This window comes from Chroicocephalus ridibundus, chromosome 3, assembly GCF_963924245.1.
Source record: "Chroicocephalus ridibundus chromosome 3, bChrRid1.1, whole genome shotgun sequence".
Classification (NCBI taxonomy): Eukaryota; Metazoa; Chordata; class Aves; order Charadriiformes; family Laridae; genus Chroicocephalus; species Chroicocephalus ridibundus.
Window position 1 is genome coordinate 14560177 of NC_086286.1, and position 24292 is coordinate 14584468.

Sequence of the window (24292 nt, forward strand, 5' to 3'; positions counted from 1 at the left end):
GCTTAAAACCGTTACCCCTCGTCCTATCGCTACACTCCCTGATAAAGAGTCCCTGCCTATCTTTCCTGTAAGCCCCCTTAATATATGGAAAGGCCACAATAAGGTCTCCCTGGACCCTTCTCTTCTCCAGGCTCTGTCAGCTAATCTTCATAGGAGAGATGCTCCAGCCCTCTGATCACCGTTCCAACAGGTCCATGTCCTTCTTGTGCTGAGGACTCTAGAGCTGGATGCAGTACTCCAGGTGGGGTCTCACCAAAGCGGAGTAGAGGGGCAGAATCACTTCTCTGGATCTGCTGGTCACACTTATTTTGATGCAGCCCAGGATGCAGTTGGATTTCTGGGTTGCAAGCACACATTGTAACTTCAGTTGGGTAATAATTCTACACTGAGATGTAGATTTGCTAAGAATTCATTTATTGTAGGAAACCAAAAGACTTGTTAATTTGGGTCAAACTGAACCAACAATTATGGCCAAGGGAAAAAACAAAATAATATGAAACTGGTTTTAGTAATGTCAAAATATGAATTTCAGTATTTTCTAATACAATGTTCTGGCTATTCATGTCAAGATTGTCCAGTGTTTATAGGGGATTTAGGTAATCCAAGAACAAAACGTTAAATTTAATTTGAAACAACCTTTTCTTTCTTACCTGAAAGAAAACCTGTTTCAAATCAAATTGGGGGGGAGGGATGTTTCTCAGAGCAGTGCTCAAAACCATATCTATTTAACAAGAAAAACAATTTTCTCAATTTTCTAATTTTTCGTCCTTAGTAGTGAAGGGTGTGCATTTTACTAGTCTGGGCAAGTATATCAGAACAACATAGATGACTTTCTAAAGCCACAATAATCACCATTTATTGTGAAGGATTTTCAAAATCATTTTTCTGTGAATAACTCTACGTGTTCTGCAGTGAAAGGGAGTATGCCCAATGCTGATTCTTTTTAAAAAAAACCCGTGCAACCAATCATTTTACCAGCAGGAACCTACTCTTCAGGACTTCCATCATAAATCAGATTGATGCAGAATTTTCTGGACATAAGATGATCTGGTAGATATTGGCCAGCCGTTCTATGGTTTCAAAGCTGTTCAGATTGCTGGGTATACTCAGCAGTTCATGGGACCCTGCAGCAGTCTGGAAGATACAGTCTGATGTAGGCAAATATCTAAAATGAAGCTTTCCTGGTCATCCCTGGATCTCTGGTCAGCCTTAGACAAGCATAACTTAGTTGCAGCTATCCTCACGTACCACATGGGTCAGCAGACATTGTCAGGGATGTGTCTGACAGACCTAGATCTGACAGCATGAGCACCTCGCACACTTTGTTCACACAAAAGAGATTGTCCTAAACACTGCCAGACTACTGGAACAGATGTATCTCTGTGATTGGGGAGGATAAATTAACGATCAGGCATACACACCGAAGAAGAACCTGTGTGAGAGTCCATGTATGTTGGCAGAAGATCAAACCGCAGGCTGACATCGTGGTTAGTGCCAAGTACCTCTGCAATACAGCAATTGGCAGTTAAAGCTCTTAGGACTTCGGTATAACACATAATAATTCTGTTCAGGGTTTTGGTTTTGTTCTTTTTGCTTTGTCACATAAGGTTAAACATCTGAGAGCACACGTGTTGTCTTAGGGACTTTCTCTGGATCTGTGGGGTAAAGGTTGTTATTGCAGAACATCCAAGGACTAGGGGAAGGGGGCATCTCATTTAAATGCTTTTCTTTGTCCCCATATTCTGGAAAATAGACAAAGCGTCTGCCATTTTTTCATGGCATATACCTGACTTTTAAGATAAATGCTAAGAGTCAGCTATTGCCATGTATTCTATTTAGGAATAAGTGCTCTCCATTTGTCTTGGGTTTGTGTGTTCAGACTGACCATAAAATTAACAGGAGATATTTGTGTCAGTACATTTGTTTCTCCAGAATGGATTAGTATTTCCCAAGCAATCCATGGAGCTGTCTAACGTGCATACCGTTGGCTTAGAAATACCTTCCAAATTCAAGCCCTTACAGCCAATTCTGAAGAGAATCAAATATCTGCTTCTCGGGCATAAGTGCGGTGGCCAGGAGAGATCTTGAATTCTTTCACAAACATATCTTTGAATATTCTAATAAAATGGGCAGACAGCCTGTTATCACTACATCCATACGAAATTATAATGGTCAAGGTGAGGTAGGAAGCTGACAAGTTAATGGTTACTCAGTATTTGCCTTGCCTGAAACATAGGATAATGTTTCAAACCTTCCTAACAGCCACTGCTGTTAGGACATGGGACTTTCACGGTGTTTTCCACGCTGAAATAATATAAGACTTCTGACTCCTATTTATTTATTTATTTATTCAGCAAGACATTGTCTTCACATTTTTTCTCGCTCGCTTCCTTCTTTGGATGAAGGAATAGATCTTGGTTCTGTCTCATGTGCTTTCCTTTTGCTATGGTCAGAGTTTTGACGCTCCTGTAGTCAGATCTGTCACCTTCCTAAGTCAATCCTGGTTGTGGACGTACATACTGCCCAATGTCTCCTGTTTTGTACGTTGTTTTCCTTCTGTGAGAAACAAGGGCATCTCATAATACTTTACTTCCCTTGGAGAAGTAAAGTGTTTGGAAAAAACAGGAGGACTTCTCAGGAACTCTCCATCTGGGAATATGCAGAAGATGAATTATACAGTGCAAGTGAACACTTTATGTACAAATTTATGCATATGTATAAAAGCGAGCTGTAGACGTGGGTCTAAAATATTTAGTCCATGAAATTAATAAGAAGAGAAAGGGAAAAAATATAAGATAATCAGTAGTTCCTTGGTTACTAAATAATGTCTCATCCTCTCAGATTTGGAAAGCAAGACTCATCAGGGTTCTTTATGGCCTTTCATGTGTCCATGGAGTCACATCTCCATGGGGTTCTGTTTATGCTGAGGTCTCCATCTGGGAATATCTGCTGGTAACTATTATAGTTAAACCTACTCTGGTTTGATAGGAGATAATGGGGCATAAATATGAATGAGTTAACATACTCTTTTTTGGGATTTGCATAAAGTCTTTGACAAAGTTCCATATGTGATTCCATATGTAATTTCTTCCTGAACGGAAGACCCTGGTGGTAAAGGCAGAGTTCTTTTATGGATCAGATTCTGGCTTAGGGAGAACAGAGGCACAGATTCCCACCTAATGAAAATCAACAGAGTAAATCCATTGATTTTCAATGGAAGTATGATCATTTAAACCCTGTTATATATTAATTAACATTGATTTTTTTAAAAAAAAAAGTTAGAAACCATGCATACTGGCTGTACTAGAAAGGATTTCAAGATCATTAGAGAAAACAAAGAATAGTGAAGAATTAAAAAAACCCCAATATATGCTTCCTTTGACAGGCAATGAAAAAGAAAATTAAAAAAGGAAAAATGAAAGGTATTAAAAACCACCAAAAAAATTTAAAACACAAGCATTTAAAAACCCGGATTTTTTTCCATTTCTAAAATTAAAAAATGTAATTTAAAATTTAAAAATGCAATTTATTTGCATTTTTTTCTAGAGTGAGAGATTTTGCAAAATCTTCATTAGCTTAAACAACATTTTAATCAATCAAAACATTATTCATTCTTGTCCCAAAGATAAAAAAAATCAACGTGCTCTGTTGGATAGGCGTCATAACAGTAAAAGAACAGTTGATATATGAAAGATAATGCACACAGGTGAGATCATTTGATTTCTTATCAAAAATATTTTGAATTAATTGCACTGGCTCAAGACAAAGGTTTAATGCTGTAGACAGCTCAGATTATTTGCATTAGCAGTCAGAAAACAAGTAAGTTCCGAGACTGTTTAGAATGCTGGAGAAATACTAACGGAACTGTATTTAAATCAATGCCCGCTTCCCCTCCAAAGGATTAGTGGTTTGGATTTGGGTTTGTTTTTTTTTTTCTATTCCCATTTCCTTTTTTCCCCATGTGTATTTAAAAGTTATTTTAGTGATAGAAGATCTTAAGAAATGAGAAAGAAAAATGGACTGGGTCATGTCTGCTTCTTCACATAAATTTCTTCTCTTAGATGGTAACTTAGGAGAAGACTCCTGTGCTTAGAAATTTTCTTTGTTTCCAGTCCAAACATTTTCCAGTTCATCCCACTTTGTTCTTGTATGTCTTTTCACAAAATAGTTTTCTTATATCTCCGCTTATCATAATAGCCTTTCTTTTGATTCTTTTTCATTTTGAATTCATTTTTCAAAAGCACATGTAGCCAGAAATGGACAATAGTGAGAATACTAGGACCTCATGTGAAGGCATATGAAGACATTAATGCTGGAGGTTATCTCCACTGATGCATTATAAGATATTTTCCCTTTTCATATCTCAAAAACGGATGGCTCAGTATCATTCTGCAGCTGACTAGTATACCTATAGAACATCTTTCCTCATGAATTCTGCCGAAATATACCAGTTTATCGCAAAAAATGGTGTGATAGGTCCTATACCTTAAGTATGTGACCTGCGCTTTGTAGTATAAGCTTTAGTGTCACTTCAATTAACTCTGAAGGGCTCAGTTCTCTTGACTGATATCTGCAGCCTCTTGAGTTACTGATACGTCTCATTTTATGCTGCAGATTTCATTGTGTGGTTGACATTTTATACTGAGATCAGTGAAGAAAATACCAAAGATTGGTCCTGGAACTCATCTCAGGTGCTTTCTTAGGAGTTCCATCCTGGTAGCCTTCCTATAGGAAAATCGCTGATTTTCCTTACATACCTGCAGTGGCCTTAGTGTTAGCTCCTATGGCATACTCTAATGCAGTTTTGGAATGCACCATGATATTCATCTCGTTAACTTAATGTAGAACTCAGACATATTTGCTTGACTTAAGCGCACACAGATCTTCCAGCCATTCAACTAGATGGCATCAGCTCTCCAAACTACTTGGAGAGCTTTGATAGGTCTGACTGACCCCACGACCTCTTGAGGATTTTTAGTTTTCAAATACAAGTAATATAGTGTGGAACGATGTGGTATATGTATATATGGTATAGTTGACAAATTGGCAGGTCTGAATGTGACAAGTAATGACTGCTTATCATTGTGTGAATGATTCACCAAGAACCTGCATCATAGAATCATAGAATGTGTTGGGCTGGAAGGGACCTTTAAAGGCCATCTAGTCCAACCCCCCTGCAGTCAGCAGGGACATCTTCAACTAGATGAGGTTGCCCGGAGCTCATCAAGCCTGGCCTTGAATGTCTCCAGGGATGGGGCCTCCACCACCTATCGGGGCAACCTGTTCTTAAATCTGAAGAAGACCCCTTATGAAGTGGAAGTATTAGGGAGAAGACGACTGCAATGCACTAGCTAGTTCCTGGAAGGGGCTTGCATCCTGGGAAGATGGGCACCTGGAGTGTGACCTAAAACAAGTAGCCCTTGTATTCAGAAGCCTGTCAATAGATACAGAAGCAGGATACCAGGCTGTAGTCTCTACATGAGAGAGAGGAGGAGGAAGGAGGAGAGGAAAGATTCGTTGTTCAATGCTATCCCTTGCTATCTTTTTTTTATTCAGCTCTTTACTATACAGTTTTTATACTCCTCTATGTTTTCCACAGTTAATCAACGATTTGCTACATGACATCATATCAAATGCTTTACTGAAATCCAGATAAATTAGATATACTTCATTTCCTTCATCTAGAAAATCAGTTAACTTATCAAATACAGCTATTTGATTAGTCTAACATGATTTGGCAAAGTTTTGCATTTTATCTCATTTTACAATCGCTTCCATGTCTTTAATTCTTTCCTTTTGAATTTATTCTAAAGCACCGTGTACAGCTAAGGTCAGACTAAATAGTTTGACTGGATGGCTTTTTTCCCCTTCTTGTGTAAAGCTATTACATTTTCTGTTCTCTAATACAAGAAGTAGCATGCCCCAGTGGATAGCTGTGTTTAAAACCTCCTGGCTTGTTCTTTTTAAGTGCTGGGATAAAGATCATCTTCCTTGCTTTCTGACCCCTCAAGTTCATTAAGAATATGTATGTTGCTTTCTTCTGAGCTGTGGAGATCTACATTTTTATAGACACATTACTGTTCGTCAATCCAATCTGCTCCCTTGGATCATCATCAACCTCACTACAAAGTGATTCCCTTTCTTTCCATGATCTCTTTTTTTTTATAGCACTTAAGAAACTCTGGCTTTTAAATTTATTTTACTTTCTTTGAAAGGCCCTTTGAGCTTGAGTTTTGGCAACTTTACTTGTATACTTATTTCTGTTTCTAATTCTGAAAGTCAGTGCTTTCTTTGCTGAGCAAGTCTGGGTTTTTAGCCTCCTATATTATAGTCTATGATAGTGTGGTTATTCAGCCATGGAGGTCTTCCCTTGTATATTTTTAACCTTGCAGGTGCAAGTCCAAATATATGTATATTTATTTATTTGTTTTATTATTTTAATAGTTTATCTTAGAATTTCCAAGTGTCCTTCCTGGCTGAGTCCAACCCCTCAGACTGATTACATAATCTGCTTTCCTTCACTTTATCAAATTTTGTTCTTTTGAAATCAAGAATCTGATTTACAGACTTATTTTTAGTTGTCCTTGTGTTAATTTGAGTCAACTCATGATCACTCAATCAAAAAATGTTTCCTACAATTAACTTTTCTGTGCTGTTTTCATTATTTATCCAAAGCAAAGCTAAAATAGCATTGGTTTTTTGTTTGTTTCAACCAGGCAAAGCATTCAATTAGTATTATAGGAAGCTGATATCTACCTGTATTCATGCAGTTATGTTCAGGAGGCATTATAGCAGCGGCATAGACAATTAAAAACAAGACAAGTAAATCTGTGAAACTCACTTCAGCAAGTTCTCTAGAGTATAGTAAGATGCAAGAAACTAATTTAGCAGGAATCAAAATAGATTAAAAATTAATCTTAGTTACTGAGACACAAACCAGCAGTTAAGTGATGGATGTAACTAGGCCAGCATGCTACCGTACCTTTGCCAAAATGTAACTGCACAACTGATTTCTTGCATCTTTTTCTGATTTGTACAGCTCTGACTACTCTTTGGTTATGATTAAATGTGTTTTTCAGCATGTATCTAGGTCCCAGTTTCAGTATAATTTGATTCTTCATGTGAAAGATTGATGTTAACAAAAATAGCGATTTATTTTCCTATTCTCTTTGGGTGAACCTCTGTTACAGCTTATCCAAAGTAAATTATTTAAAAAAAAAAAAAAAAAAGTACTGCTGCCCTTTGAGAGATTATGAAATTGCTCTGTCCTGCTGTTGTCTTTAAATAAAGAGCCTAGGTGATACCCAAACAAGACACTACAGTAAGTCTCTTTTCAAAAAGTGGTTTAAGTAAAGTTTCCCAAATCAGCTTTTTAATTTGACAGCTTATCAGGTTTTTCTGTCAGATAATGCTATATAATAATGCTTCTCTAAGTCTGCAGACAGATTTTCTTTTTTCCTTTATTTTTCATCTTGGATATCCTGCTGAAATACAAAGGCTCCTTCCTTCTTAGACTTGATAGATCCTGTAATTAAATTCAGATCTTGATAAAACGCATGGCACGGTTGTCATTACTTGATCACAGAAGGCATAACACCTTTCAGTTAAATACTGCAAGGTGGCACAATGCATCTAGTTTAGAAGGAGAAAAAAAAATGTCAAACGAACAGTGATTCAGAAAAAGGTGTTCTAAAATACTGATAGAAAGAGATACCTGTTCTTTTTGTGTCTTGTAGCAAAGGATAATGCCCATACCTGCTTACCGTAATTAGGCACAGGGTGATATGGAAATGGAATTTCTGAAGAAGACCAGAAGCTGTGGGGATTCAAGCTAGAGGAAGAAAGTGGGAGTGAAAACAGATCTCGAGAGACGTTTTTGAGACATGGCAACTCTGTCACAGCTGTTCCCATTCACCTCCTCAGGAAGGCCATTATCTATTAACAATCCCAGTAAAAGTTGGACCACAAACGATGAAACATTGCCAATATGTAGGGACTCTTTTTGCACACTTTTATTTGGTTTGACGTATGTTTTCCATGTAACCTGCAGTATCACAACTTATCCAAGGTGGCAGGATAAGTTCAAAATGGAGGATTAATGTGATGTTGGTTAAAAAGAAAACAATTCAATCCAATTCTTTACTGAGGAATTTTAGCTACTCAGTAACTTCCTTAACAATACAATGCTGATATCTGTGATAGAATCAATGTCTTGAAAGATAATTGTCATTCTTCTCTTTCCCAGCGGCAAGTCCTTGTTGTCAATGCAAAGTTTCGAACGCCAAATTCCTCTCTCTCTCTTTCCTTTCAGCCTGCCCCTCCAGTAGGTTCATAGCTGTCTCATTCCAGATTACACAGGACTTTATGTAACGCGTCACTCACGGGGCCAAACCAATATCCACTGACTTCAGTAAAATGACTTTTGTGTGACACTTAAGCTGGTATGGTTGTGACTGTGCCCCTCGCCTTAGATGCCTTACCTGGTGGGCATACACCCGTGTTTGCTCTAAGGCTGGTGGTATTGATGCTCCCGGTGGCCACAAGAGACGAGTACGACAGTGCGCCTCTGCTGCGTGTTCCTTCTGCGATGCAGTTTGTTTCCATTAGCTTCTGGGGCAACCCTGAAGTCAGTCTGAAATGGGAGCCTTTCTCAGGACAGAACAAATCAATGGGGTGTTGAGCCTTCCAACCAGACAATCTATCATATGGAAAACAAAATTAATTTCTCTGCAGTGCTGGTGTGTTTTAGGTGCTCTCGGAAGATGAGATAGTTTTTTATTTGGGGCACATTTGTGCGTGTGTCCCCAGATATATTTTACTGGTGTTGTGAGGTTTGACAGCAGAATAGCACTTTATGTCTTCAGGATAAGAACTTCCATTAAACTAATTCAGAAGCAGTCCCTATAATTCATACTGCAGCAGGGAAAACGGCAACCTGCTCTATCCTAGCTATGTTTTTCAAGAGACTGAACTGCATTACCCAGGTATCCAGGAAGACACAAATCATTGCTGTTTTGAACGTATCAGTATGTACATACTTTAGACTCTCGTTCTTCTCCCCTTTGTACGGTGTGAACGCAGGAGAGAAGACGTACACCCGTTTCTTCATCCTGCTGCGTGATCAGCTTTCTGCAGTCTTAAGCCCTGTTAGTTACCAAAAGAAAACATCTTGAAACTGCGGTGTCCGCGCTTTCAAAATAACTTCTTCTTTAACATTTCGGATTTGTGATTAACGGCAACTTGGTGGTAACCAATTCTACATGAGTGTTGTATTGCATCGTGCATTTAAAACTAAGTTCAGAGTGCTCCAGGAGTGTTCAAAGAGTTACCTTGACCCTAGCAAGGCTGTAGCTCAACCAGAGGGTCTTTTTTGCAGTCTATCCTACCTGTCAGAAAAGGGCTGAAAAGCTTTTATGGTTTATATAACCTGGAACCCTTCTGAGCTTCATAAGCATCAGATTCTGTAGTACACGCCATTTCAAATAAATTTGAAGCAGAAATTGAACATCTATCGCTGTATCAGAAGCGCAAAACATTGCGAACAGCAGCATCCGGATTTCAACCCCTTACAAACAGAAGTTTACTGAATTAAAGGCAGTGAAATTATGCTTTTACAAATTGGTTTAATTGAGATGCAAATGGTTTATTTTCCTCCATGGACTATTTCTAAGGAGTTAAATGGCCTTTCTGGTGCAGCATCAAGTTCAGTGGACATTAAAAAACTAAATGAAACACAATGTTGTCAAGGTTAAGTATATATAAAGGCAATTTTGATTTTCCTCTTTTACAGAAGTAACAGGCATTAGTAGACTACTGGTTTAAAATTTTAAAATTACAGTTGCGCAATAGGGAGAGAAGAATAAATATGCCCTTTTCAAAAGAACAAACAATACTGAAAGTTTAACGGTAGCTGAGTGTAGGGCTAAATCTTGAAAATATGCTCTCATTTTCAGAGCACAGCAGTTGCCTCACAGCAATTTTCAACCAAAGGATTCTCAAGCATCTCACTTCCTAGTCCTGTAGTTCTCTCTAATGCAAATTCATGTGTGTTTTTCTCTGAACTAAAATACAGGCTCAGACTAAAGACAGCGCTATGGCTGCACCATCAATTCCAAAGGATTTGGACAGAGAAATTTCAGGCTCAGTTTCAGGGTTCCTCCTCCCCTTTTTAATTTCTCTGGTGCTCATAGGTATCCTGTGTGTTAAAATCATCCTTTATGAGCCGAATTACCATCCATGGAGGTGCAGCACTGCAGTGCTTGGTGTTGCGGTGACTTTGGGGAGCCTGCATATCACAGCCACACATCTCATTGTCAGTCCCAAAGCTGATGGATACTCTTCGTAAAAGTGATGAGCAGTGATTATAGTTAATTTTTCCTTAGCCGGCTTGAGCTAATAAACTCAATATTGCATACAACAAATAGCAGTGAGGAGCATTCGTTGACTGGAAACATGCCCAGTGGGTTTTTACAGGGTTCTGCACTGGGATCGGAAAGATCTAACACTTTTGTAAGTGGCCTGGAAGTCTGCATTAAGTCATCGCTGCTGATGTGTGGCTGTCACAAAGATTAAAAGGGAAAAAAAAAAAAAGTGGTAAATAGTAGCGAGGGCAATGCCATTGCTGTGTGTGAACACGATCACTTGGGAAGGCAGGAGAATTTAAAGAAAGTTAGACTGCAGCAATGCTAAGTGCCAAGGTAGGGGTCAAAGCAAAGAGTGAAGGTTACAGCAATGTAGACAATGTCCTGTAAATGTATAATTCTGAGAAGGCATTTGTGGGGTCTCATATTTCTGGTTGTTCCACATGAAACACCATGTGATGCTGTGACAAAGGAGTTTATGGAAATCGCTTTGTGGGCACAAAAGGCTAAAATGTAAGAATTTGGGAGGGTTTTACCACCCTTTACAGCACTTTGATGACAGCTCTGGAACAGGTATCAAAGTCTGTACCTGGGGTCTGTGGTTCTATGGAAAAAAATTGGAGGATGTGTAACGAGCCCAAAAGAGGTTCTATGTCAACTGCTTTATAGTGTCAAAAAGAAAACTAAGCGGTGACTTGATTACAGTATAAATGGCTTCAGGGGGAGAAAATACTAGATGCTTATAGCGCTCTTTAGCTGTTCCTAGAAAGCCATAACCAGAACTTAGAAATTCATGCAAGAAATAGAGCACATGATTTCAAGAGTGAGCTTTGGAATTCGCTCCTGAAAGATTTTCCTTTACTGTGTGTCATCACGTTAGGAGAGGTATTTTCCTGGAAAACTTGTTTGAGCCTGTTACAGGTCATGAATCAACCAAACAATAGTTTTATGGCCGAATTCAGGATCAAGTGGATTAATATTAATATCCTGTGATATGCAGATCAGGTTATACCTATGTCTGTATTAGGAGTGTACTATCAATATAAGAATATTCAAGTGCTATGCTAGCATTGTGTTCTTAATGCAGATATAACTATACTTTCCCAGCAATTAACCAAATCATACCAGAAAAAAGAATGTTTCCAGGTATAATGTATATATCCAGAAATAATTTCTATGTCCAGAAATATTACTGTGCTAAACAGCAGCTATACAGTGCCTTAAACATGTCTGTCCTATCGCACTAAACTGAGAATGTGCTTGCAAAAGAGCAGAAAGAGAATACTGAAAATATTATCCCAGTCCTAATGTAGCATTTATCTTTCTCTTTCTCAGCTTTATATATTTATACATCCATAAATCATGGTAGCTGGGGAAATGACTATTAGTTAGCCGCTTGCTTAGCCATTCTATCTGATATCTCACAGTTTGTTACATGTATTTTGTTTCCAGTAGCTGACTTTAGTTACAGAGCATTCGGCGGAGTAAGCCTGCATACGGCTTTTCCAGCTGAGCCGGAGAGATGAGCCATGTTGCAAGAGTCTGTCAAAAATAATCTGCTGTCTGTACACTTTCCTTATCTGCCACCCCTCTGTGGACATGAGCACCACGGGTGTTCTGTGCAGGAAACAAAACGGGATGTTACTGCAGTCTTTGTCAGAAGCGTGTTCCGGCCTTGTGCTGCATTGATGGTAACAATCCATCCCGGCAGTTAGACATATTTTAATCTTAATTGGATTTACTTCAGCCTTAGCTGTAAAAGGTTGTTTATAAATTCTGGTGTTCTACTGTGGAAGCAGTAGCAAATGCATGCACATATTAATAAAAGCAAGGACGGCAGGCGGTTTCCTCTTCCCATCTAATCTGTTGATTCCATGGCAGTACTTTCATGGGTAATGGTCGACTGTGGATTGATGGAATGATGCAGTCCCTCCTCCTTAGAGTCATGAATTTTGTCTTGAAATTGTGCTTATTAAACTGGAATGCATTATATTTTATTAGTAAGCCATCTGCACATTTTAGCTGTTAATGTATTACCTGCTTAGAATTAGATGTTTATTTAATACTTCATCATTCTCAGTACTGTCATTTAAAAATAAAAATAATTTAAATAGCGTATTGCATTATATTTTAACAATGCATTAGTGCTTTGTGTTAGAGAAGCTACTAGAATTCATAAAGCTGGAAAGATGGTAATATCCTTACCTATATTCGTCAACATAGTGAGTTTCAGTATGTTTTTAAAAGGTCAAGTGGTTTCCTGAGAAAAAGTGGATGTGTAAATTGTGCTAGCAGAACTGTGTTCTTTCAAAAGTTGATCTTTTCTCCATTTAACATTTCATAAGTGTTTCAAAGTAGGAGTCGAGTCTACTTTCTGGATATTGCATCAGGAAACGGATTTTTGTAAAAGAAAATGAAAAATTAAACATATGGACAGTTGAGTAGCGATTACCTATTTCCTTGCAAATTCATACACGCTTTAGTTCAATATTGATTGTTTTTTCATTCTGGTGTTTCAACTTAGATTAACTCTCAAAACCAAGCCAATAAATTTAGACTTACATAAAAGTTATCTGCCAGCTTTGCATTGTTCATCTAAAATGTGGCCTTGTTAACTTTAAAACAGAGTAGCTCTTCATATGAAAGTGTCTTCCGGGCAAGAGCTTAAAGAATTGGGATATCTTGATTTAGCTGGTGCAGGTCAGCTCCATAGGTTAGATCTGGCGTTGGAGTTGGTGACTTTCTCTTCTAGTTGCCCATGGCTACCTTGACACCAGCTATCTCCTCAAAACATCCAAGAAGAGATCTGTAGTATCAAAGGCCTTTTCAGGCCATGAGTTAGCAAGGCACTCAAGAATTGCTTCTGTGGTCGATGTTCAAGGTGTCTAAGTGCTTTTGCAGAATACGATGTACTGAAATGGACTTTCCATGAGAGTGGTTGGTGACAATACTGACAGCCTTTCTCACACCTCTCCCCCTTCATAGGCGCTTTATTCTGCAGTGCGTCTTTCTCCCGTTTTTACACAGAGCATACGAGAAGTCATGAAGCACAGATTTCAGGAAAGTCATAAAGGTATTATGGCAACCATCTTTTCCCTCCCTTGAGAACTTCCTAAATCATAAAAGAAGGAAACCATAGAAGTTTTGGACATAGAAATCCAGAGCATTTAAGCAATGCAGTTTTCAATTTTCTTCAAAATCAGAATCGCAAAGCAAAATAAAACGTTCCACAATAATTCTCAGTCAGACTACACAAAAAACTGAGGCGAAACATAATCACAAGTGGAAAATACTTAGCTAATTGGAAACACTTTGCAGACTTTAAAAAAATTAGCTGTATTTCATAAAAGTTACAGTGACATGCTACATACCCCACGTTCATTTAAATGGAAAATATTAGTGAAGCTTTTTTAAAAAAAGATATAATTAGGGAATCCGAGTATTTCACCTTTTAACAGATAAAACTAAGTCACTGCTGGGAGTCTACCCACGGCCATTATGCTATTGCGTGGTGGACTGCTCATTATAGTTCTGCAGTCCTGAAGCACTCCTCTGCTTTTATCTCAGTGAGCATCTGTTTCTATTATTTACAGTTTCTGTTTCTATGCCTTGCCAAAAGCGTTAAAACCCCCCCTATGTGTACAAGTTTAAACCTTTCCATTTGAAATAGATTATTCTTTTATAGTAAAATGTCTGCCAGGCATAAATACACAAATTGAAATGCCACTTTTAGACAGAACTGAAAGTCTGGAGCTTCCTTTGGCCAAGGGCTACTTTGTTTGCCGCACTGCTGACACAGAACAGATTTTTATCTCTTAAATGCTATTTTCTATCTCTATGGGTGCCTTTGGTTTCGTCTGCTGGGCAAAGGCTTGTCCAAATAATGACCTTACTTTCGTTGTTTCCATGGGCTTGTGCGCAATCTTGCATATCCCTAGGAGAAGGAGCTGACGCAGCCTTGGCAGATGTAGTGAGTGCAACAAAGCACCTGTATGGTCCAGGACACTGGGTGGCTCAATCCAGCGTTTTCATGCTTTGCGAAAGAACACGAAATCAATGTTTTTAATATTTGCAGTTGCAGTCAAGTTAGTTTGTGTGCTGTTGATGAGGGTTGATGCTGATTGCCTTGGATTTCTTAGGGTTTTTTTGTGTGTCTGGTCATGTAATGAGCACGAAATTATCCTCACTTCTTCACTGCACCCTGCGTTGCCTCCAAATAGTCTGCTACAGCAGTCCAGTTTCAGTGGCTGTGGTGATCACAACTGAATGCCAAACTCTTATTTTCTCTTATAAATCACATAACCACGAGTAGAATTTAACCCCAGAAGATTATTTTTTTTAATTGTTTCAGATATCTTTTCATGTTGTGAATGGTCCACAAATAATATATGAAAAAAATATATATATAAGATTTCCCAAAGCCTTTCACTGACTACAACAAAATGCAAGGATATGAGCAATGATCTCTTGACAGTTTGTCCTATTCCGTCCTTAGAGTGATTAAACTTAATTAGGAGGCTTGCACATAGTTAATAAGACCTTCCTTATTGATGGCTTCTACCTGAATACTGGATACTCATGGGGTTACAGACCAATAGAAATTTAAAATAAGAGCTGAGCACAGTGTATTCCATTTGCCATTGTTCATTTATATAATGTGAGTATTATTTCTGTCAAGAGACATTCTATATAGCAGCTCTGTGCTACCGTGAAATGAAGATCATCCAGATTGCTACCTGGGCAAATGTCAGAAAAACACATTCAGTAGTTGCTATCTCACACCTAACTAATTTCAGATACAGTAGGTTGAAATATTCTCCATTTTCCAGCTGTTGAAAACCTATTGAATAAGAAACAGCATACAGTCAACTTCTGGTTAAATTTCTATAAGAAAAGTAACCCTAAGTGCTGTGACATTATGATTTAGAAACAGTTCAGAGTCCTTTTACCTTCGAGAACTGCAAAATGTCACTCTTGGAGTGATGTGGGGCAAGGTACTGTACTTATAACAATTCATTTTTTTATACTTTAATCTTCCTCTTTAATGATTTCTATCAATTTTCTTGCCTATTTTAGCAGCAGCTATACAATATTAGCTCCGTAAATGCTGCACAGGCAGTACAAAGGATCTTTTTAAAACTCCTGATAACAAAATATGACCTTTAATTTATCAGACAAGTCCTACGTTTTCTTATCTCCTTCTTGTTGCTTTTCATCTTCTCTTGCTTGCTTTTGATATAATACACCAGTCTCTTAAAGTAAGCAATCCAACACTGTACAGAGACAGATATTGCATTATAGTGAGGAAGGGAGAGTCAGGAAGAGCACCCTATTCATTTAATTACTAATTAATCCAGTGGAAAAATAATCAAAAACAAAACAGGGCGGAAGGTATTTGATTTGAAGTGAAGGTTCAGATCTCCCTGAGAGGTTAATGAGAGTTCTCGGTTTTATCCTGTAGAAAGTTGTTAAAAATATGATTAAGTTTGTTTAATATGCAAGCATGAAACAAGGAGCTTACAGGTGAACACAAGATGTTTTGGTACAATCTGTAGTATCAGTGGAATGGGAAGCAACTGACACGTACATCTTCCAATAAATCTGATAATTGGATTCTTCTTTAAAGCAACCTAAGTTTTGCTTTGTGTTTAGCAGTGTTATAAGCCACTGATGAGATATTTCACTTGCTACGAATACTGCTGTCAGTCATTCTGTGAGCAGAATATCCTCTTGGGATACCTCATATTCATTGTAAGGAATTTGGGAGTCCCTGTAGGGTGGAAAGGGCCATATGATGGTATGGTCATTTAGTACGAACTTGCCAGGTTTGACACTTTAACGTTTGGAGGAGTCGTACCTCATGGTGGTTTCTTTTTTTATAGGTTAGCTCTTCTGGAATAAGGTAAGGGGTTGTAGAGTTGCACTCATTATGTATTTGCTGCAGGTTCTGTCTCTAATTTTACAGTTTCTTTGCACTTTCATCTTCTCACCAAGCTGACAGTAAGATTTGCTCGAGATGTCCAACGGGAAGAAATACACATCCTAGATCAGTCTGTCTGCCTTCCCTTTGGATTCTGGAGGAGGCCTAAATCAGCCTTCTGGATATGTTACTCCTTGTACAATAGTCTTCAAGGCAGACCACTGTATCTTCCTCCGTCTCTCGCAACTCTTCATCCTACACATCCGCACAGGTAGAGCTGGCATATTTTAGCAACCGAAAAAGACACACAGCTTTGTCTGATCCACTCAGAAGTTTCTCATTCCTGCACCAAATACCGGACAGCCAAGTCTGTAAGCACTCAGCAAAAATCTGGGTCAGCGCAGTGTCAGAGTCCCCCACAAACACAGTGATTTCCTGGGGTGGAGCTGGACTTGTCCCCTGCCCCCATCCAACCCAGTCTCATTCTTGTATATCCTGGACCCAGGGGGTTGTGATGGAAGGGGTGATCTTGTGTTTGCAGGCATAAAGACAAGCTTACTGATGGCTGCTGAAGACAAGATGCTTGTGAGTAATAGTACGGCTATTTGTGAAGGCAACAGGCAGGATCAGACGATGGGATGTGCTGCAGACTATTTAGGGGTTAAGTTTGTTAGCAGTGAGACTCGATAGAGGTCTACAGGGGCAGGTCAAGTAAGGCTGGGCCCTAGCGCACACCCTAGGCGTCGTGCATGGAAAGTCTGGGGACGTACTCTGTGTCTGCAGCATACACGTGGGTTGGGAGCCCTGGCCTGAGTGACCTTTCTACGGGGTCTTTGGTCAAACAGAGCAATGTAGACACAGCCACCGAATTCCTTAGATGACAGTTAAAAACTATTTAAATTTGAATCTTTTTATAGCTTTTGAGTATGTCTGTATATTGGCTATTCGAAATGCATTGAGGTCTGAATCTATTGTGGCGTTTACATCAATTTATATTGCGACTATGATGATACTGAAAGCATCGACGTATGGCCAAGACATGGAACCAACATGAGCATGAGCATGACAAAATTAAATGCAAGTCATGTCAAAGTTTGTGCTTGCAATTGATAGCACTTAAAATTTCACTCCCTCTTTTGCTGGGAAGAGGCAAGCTGCACGTGCAAAATCATCTGTGTTGTACAAATTTTAGACCACAGTCTTTGCATCTCCAACCTATTCCAACACTAATATATATTTGTATACACAAGTGTGCGTGCACAGTAACAGATGATTTGAATGAACTTTAGTATGGGCCGTTACCGAGATTGTGCTTTCATTTCCTCACCTGGCCATGTGAGACACTATGCGGACTGTTTGCCCCTGTACCACAGCGGTGCTGTGGCTTCCCCCCATGCCGTGCAGCTGACACTTCAGTCAAGCTTCGTCCCTAACTGCATCTGGAGGAATGATACGGGTCTCTGTCTCTTCCTCTTGCGGATGTCAGGGGAGTCATGATTCAGAAATAGCAGTGTCAAGATCATGATGAGCAAAACTAGGGAGAGGGTTTTTTTTAAATGGATATAGACCTTGGTTTCATCACTTTGTTATTTATTTCCCTAGCAGATCACTGAGACTAACAAGGTGAATTTGTATTCTGTTAAAGCGTTTCTTTCAAAGAAGACATTCTCTAGTCTAGGTTGTTCTTCACAGACTCTCGATTTTCAACCTTCTTACTTATTCTCTTTCAAGGATGCTGCTATTTCACATCAATAACTGACACCTTTATTTCAGAGAACAAAATAGAATTACACTCCAGCACTGACAATATAATAAATCAGGAGGGATAAAATACATATTAGTGAAGTTCACGTAGTTGGTTTGTCCCAGCTGACCTATAGATATAAAGATATGATTAAAGTTTTTTTGGACTGCTTCTTCTCAATCTTGCCACAAGATTTAGCTGCGACTCAAAAATTTGACCTTTGCTGCTCCTCTCCGCTTACCTTGAGTCTATGGAATTATTGTTATTCCCTTGAAGCCTTTCTGCCCGCACAGAATTAACACTGTGTTGTGACAAAATATTATCTATTTGGCAGAAGAATGAAGCCGTCTAGAATTCAATCAGGTTAGACAATGTCACGGTGCACGTCCTGAATGAATCATTTCTACCTAGCTTTTTTAATCAAAGAAATCTCGGCTATACCACCAGGAATTGTCATGCTGGGATAGTCACATAGCTGTCTACAATTAAAGTTTAGGCATATCAGTTGCTTTTTATGAATTACAGTGGAAAGGCATTCCTGCCAGAGCACTTAATCTTTCAGACAGGTAACAGAAATAAAATCTCAAAGCCACAGGTCTATTTAGAGTATGAAAATATTTATTAACCTTCTTGGAAGTGTTTTCACTGAAGATGTTCCTTGTGGTTCACCATATTGGTAAAGCCAAGCATAAATAAAGGAAGCATGAAAAATGTGCACCGAACACTCCTGAGAAAAACAATATGTGGTATTTATGTTTTCCCTATTGGGAATAAGATTACCAGATGAAGTAAATGCGTATAGTTGTACTTAATTCAGTGGGTCTACTAGTTTCACCATTTCATTACTAAAGCTACGTGTTTTCCTTGAAACTAAGTCTGGATAAGTTCCACACCATCTCCCCCGGGCCTTTCCATTTATATTATATACTAGAAGAATTTAAGCTAATGCAGTAGTGTCAAATTGAGATGCATTTGACAATGCACTTTTCCTCTGATGAGGGATGGGCTAATGTAATCAGCAGTTATTTTTTTGGGTGTGACCTTTACCAATCAAATGGTTATTTCCTTGCTTTTCATTTGTATTTCGCTCCCAGTGGTGCAAGACTGCTGCAGCTAGCGTAAAACATAATTTATAGTAGAATCACATTATAATAGGGTGCAATATTCTCAAGAAACGTACATTCTGCGTGGACCTTTGAATGAAATAATTCAAAGAAATGTATAAGCTGGACAAGGCTAAATTTATGCCGCTAATTCACAGAGAAATTTCCACAATCACCATAGAGATGTCCTGGAGCAGCTGCCAAATAGTGAAAGTGGAGGCAACGATAAACCTTGTCTAGGATAAATCCTGTGTTAGTAATGGAATTACAGCGGAGAGATGCCAGATTGTTAGGGATCCGAACGGGTGACGGCAGAGGGTCCTTCTACCAAATGCACCTAATTTACACCCACTGGTTGAATAAACAGCAGAGTTTAACATCTTCCCAACACATGCAGTTGTGATCAGTATGCAAAGACATTATGTGCGTTTGAGCTAGTAAGACTGACTTTTGATTCGGACCCGAATTAGGAATGCCTGTGTTTTACTCATCTGACTCTTCTTATCTCCCAGGTTCTTTGCTAATATTAACCAATACAATGGGAAGAAAAAGGTATTGTTGGTCTAAAATACTACTGCCACCAAAAACCTGTACATTGAAGGAAATATTTAGGTTTACCATTCTCCTAAGAAAAGTTTTAAGTAGAATACGTGGTTTTCTGAGGCATCACACCTTTATCATTTAAACTCAAAAAGCTATAAATAGAAATAAATATTTAAAGTGATTTGCTAATTATTCCTTATTGTCTGATATTCGTCTGACTGTACCAGCCTTATTTTATCTCATTGTTTTATTTGAAGAAGTCAAAGATCTCTGCACAAACTGAGAATAAACATAGTTTGCAAATACGACAAGTTTGTGTTTTGCATTGCCAAGTTCTGGTTAGTTCTTAATTCGTGAAACCCCACTGCAGATGGCCTCTTGCTAAATTTTAAAGCGCTTCCACATTTCAGAACCAGGCTACCTTTCAGCAAGTCACTTTTGTCAAAGCCTTGGTATTGCTTCAAGACATTGTCAACGTGTCCTATGAGAATGTACAAATGGTGAATACCCTGGTCTGTTCTGTACCATGTATTTGAATTTCTGGAATTTATTTAAATGAATAAGAATGTATTTTTTCTGACTAGGAAATAAGTTACAGCAGGTCTATTTCTAGACAGCAGAAGTAAGTGTGCCTTAGATGGTGATTAAGAGTTGTCTTCTTCTTCTTCTTCTTCTTCTTCTTTAAATGACTAACCTGGAGTGAGAGGTTGGATGTCTTTTGAAAACTTAAACCTGTTTCACCTGAACATGTTTAACTAGTTAATAAGAAACATCAAAAAAGACAAAACCCTGAGGTCAACGATCATTTTTTGTAAAGCCATACGATGATGTTTAAATTTGTTTTTTGGGTCTGTCTATAACTTAAGTTTAATAACCTAGCTCAAATGCAGATTTCTAATTTTCAATTAACATAGGAATAATTTTGTTTGCTAAAATAAAATAAATGAATGAATGAAAAGTCTGAACCATGAAATGTTCTAGGTAGCACTTTTTAAAATTCCAAATTTCAAAAAATCATGTGGCAACTGTATAGCTCAAGCTTTAAGTATTAACTTTTAACCTTTGACCTTACAGATTTTAACCAATGAAATGTCTCTTTAAACTTTAAAGGAAACAATGATAACGAGCGCCTGGCGATTGCTAGACAGCGAATTCCATATCGACTTGGTCGAGTAGTTGATGAATGGCTACTCGACAAAGGTAAAAAACATTGATTAAAACTTCAAATAAAAAAATAATTTGAACATAACCAAGTAGTACTTCATTGTAACACTAATAAACATAAAAAATAAATTTCAGTAAAACTAAATTAAAAACAAATTTAAAAAAGTAAAATATAGAGTAATATTTGCGTACCTTGTATAATAATTTCTATACATTTCTAGAAGTACCAGCTGTTTAATAATCTTACCCTGTTAACTTAAGGTTAAAGGGACTGTTAAATATAATCCACTAACTCAATCTATGAAGGTACTCATAGCAAACATTAACCAAAAATTATAAATCATTCATAGATTATATTACATGTTCCAGCATCTAAATTATTAACTAAAAATATATGTAGTTATGATATCTTCATCATGGTCCTGAAAAAAATTTTGTTTAAACTGTAGGTATCTTAAATAGTGGGCAAGATGAATTGCCAATCAAAATGAAGTCCCTTTAACGTTTGCAACATTCTAAGGGGATTTTGGAACAAACACTAATTAAAACAGAACTTAAAGTTGTGTGCATGCTTTTTGTGAGCAGAAACCAATCTGCTAAAGTGACTATTCTATTTACTAAGAGTGGTACTGTTGCTGAGGATTTCTCTGTTTAATGGAAATGTGCCATGATTTCTCCATCGGTATGTGTATCATTTCTGAAGCCGCTTTTACATCTAAAATCTTATTTTAATTGATCGCCTTGCTGAAAGCCAATCAGACATCTATTTTTGAATCTGCCTCTGAGATACACAGTGTGAACCATGTGTTTCTTTTCAGTGTGGATGTTGAAGGAAAATAAACATTTAAATACAAAAAGGAAACATTTAATTTAAAAATGTAAATATTTTATTCGCTTCTATAGAAATACGACAGATTACTGCATAACTTATTCTTTAAAATTCACTGGACCTAGTGACTTGTTGGCATATATCTAAACTCTGTGTGTATATACATATTTGTATATGTCTATACATACATAATCTCACACGTACATACTTTAAGCTATAGGCCCTATGCTGTATTGCGTGGAAAAAACTTTGGAATGTTGGCAGACTTGAAGAAAAAAATAATCTTAAGGAATTAGAAACCTGGCATTCTTGACATACACCAAAAAGCTTAACACTGCTTTCAGGTAAAAGGGAAAGGGGTATAATTTGTAGCACTAAACACATTTGCAAATATATTTGATTGGCCTTTTAGCAAAAAAAAATAAATCCCAAAACGTCATAAATTAAGGAAAATGCAAATGCTCTCAAAATATATGCATTTCATGGACACCTCATTAAAAAAGCAATGAATTATGAGTCAAATCCTTTTCTTATAGTTTATTGCTCTCATTATTCACCCCATGAAAATCTGTTATCACTCGTGTAGAGTATAGTGTTCGCAGTCAACATTTTTGCATGTATATAATATTATCTTTACAGGGCGTCAGCTCACAATCTTCAATAGCCAAGCAACCATAAAAATTGGAGGCAAGGAACGTGGCCATCCTTTCCAAGGCCAGCTCTCTGGTCTTTACTACAATGGCTTGAAAGTTCTGAATATGGCAGCAGAAAATGATGCCAACATCGTGATAGAAGGAAATGTGAGACTTGTTGGTGAAGTGCCTTCCTCTATGACAACCGAGTCCACAGCCACAGCGATGCAGTCTGAGATGTCCACGTCAGTCATGGAAACAACCACCACTTTGGCCACGAGCACCGCTAGAAGAGGAAAGACCCCGACAAAAGAACCTATTGGCCAGGTTAGTCAGCTTCCTCACCTTTTGCAAATATTTTCCCGTGTTTGAGTGTGGCTTCCTGTATCGCGTTCATTCTGCAGATTAAATTGTTCCTGTTGAAGAAATGCATGAATCACAGATAAGTTCTGTACCGTACATGGCTTATGGAAGCAATGTTGATCAGCATGCAGAGGGAAAGTTACGACTTTGCTGTTCTTCTAAATTAGGCAAACTTATCAGATCAGGTTTTTCTTGTGCTGAATTTTATTGCCCTGTCATCCAGCTTCACAGTGGTGCATATTTTTAAATACTCTTTCTTCCTTTGGTGGCTTATGTTGATTATTTTCAGTGTAGGAATGCAGGATGTCTTGAAATCACAGATAATGAAATGAAGTGGTGACCTTATCCATGAGATAGAGAAAAGAGACCCGGTTTGAAGAGGGAACAGCAAGGAGGTGTGAAGACAGAAAGTTGGAAGAGGCTGGAAAAGAGGGAATTAGCACTTTCTCTAGTCCCACAATTGATCATCTTCTTGGGCAGAATTCCTCACAGGAGGCAGTGGCAGCAGAGGGAATTAAGAGCACTCTGCACCCTGGGAGACTCAGGCTCCAAGTCAGAGGCGGTTGTTTACTGTTTGTTGAGGTTATTTGCATCTCATGAATTTAGTAATATATTTAGTAGCTTCCAGGTTTTGTCGGGATCTCTCTATATAATATGGGGGGGAATTTAATTATCGGAAAAAGGAGGGGGAAAAACAGGTGAGTGAATTAAGTACCTTCATCTTGTGGATAACCAGAGTAACCACGTTCAAACTTTGTGCTTTAAAACCCTAAAACTTACCAGGGCATTTCTGTGGCAAGAAAAGATTATTTTATATTTATTCTGTCTAAAAATACAACAAAACCCAAAAAACCCGAAACCGAAGGTACACTGCTAAAACCGTTTCCTATGTTCACTTGGTTCGCATGCTTGCTTGTGCCACCACTGTGCCATCAAGCCGTGACAGCTGCGCCCTGAGATCCAGAAGTAGGACAAGGAGCAAAGAAAGCGTCATGAGCCGTAGGGAGGAACAGGAGCACGACGTGATGAATGAGGTTAATTTTCTCAAGAACAGAGAAGAACATGCTGATTAGACTGGGAGGATGAGGTCAAGACTCCTGTTTTGTGTGTAAAACCTCAACTCAGTTTGAATTTGGTCCGGGGCATCAAACTCGACACTTCAGCTTTTCTGTCTATGCTGTGGACAGAAACCTACAGTGCTGTAAAAGTAAAAATTACTATTTCATAAACTGAAGCACAATGTTTAAGTTAAAAGCGAGCTTTTACATAACCGTTTTGACTTGTGTTTTCAAACAAACACAGGTTTTATGCATTTTCCTTGTTTATTGAAAGTGCATGAGAATCCAAAGCTGGGCGGGAGGGAAGGGGGCAACTAAAACCCAACTAGAGATACATGGAACCAACTGCCTCTAAAAATGACATAATTGTAGATCAGAGGTTGCAGTTCTTTCACTGATTATTGTAGTAAGCTACAGTGTTTTTATTAAATAGGCAATAAATTTTCTTTGTCATTAATCCTGTTTTAAATAGCATCTCCCACTTTATTATCCAACTAGTCTGATCTCCGTGTTTTGCAGCGATGAAATGTATGACTTCCTCAAATCTACACAGAGGAAGATGCATGTAAAAAACA

The 24292-nt window shown here is 38.2% G+C and overlaps 1 protein-coding gene across 28 annotated transcripts in view; it reads left to right on the plus strand.

Moving 5' to 3' along the window:
• NRXN1 (neurexin 1) overlaps positions 1 to 24292 on the plus strand; it is a 710395-nt gene that overhangs the window by 588256 nt on the left and 97847 nt on the right. For 15 of the 28 annotated variants that reach the window (XM_063328064.1, XM_063328065.1, XM_063328068.1 and 12 more), the window contains 2 exons: positions 20782 to 20871; positions 22304 to 22623. In XM_063328064.1, the coding sequence (XP_063184134.1) occupies positions 20782 to 20871; positions 22304 to 22623 (410 nt within the window). The remainder of the gene's footprint in view (positions 1 to 20781; positions 20872 to 22303; positions 22624 to 24292) is intronic. The other 13 variants (XM_063328076.1, XM_063328077.1, XM_063328078.1 and 10 more) reach the window with 1 other exon arrangement.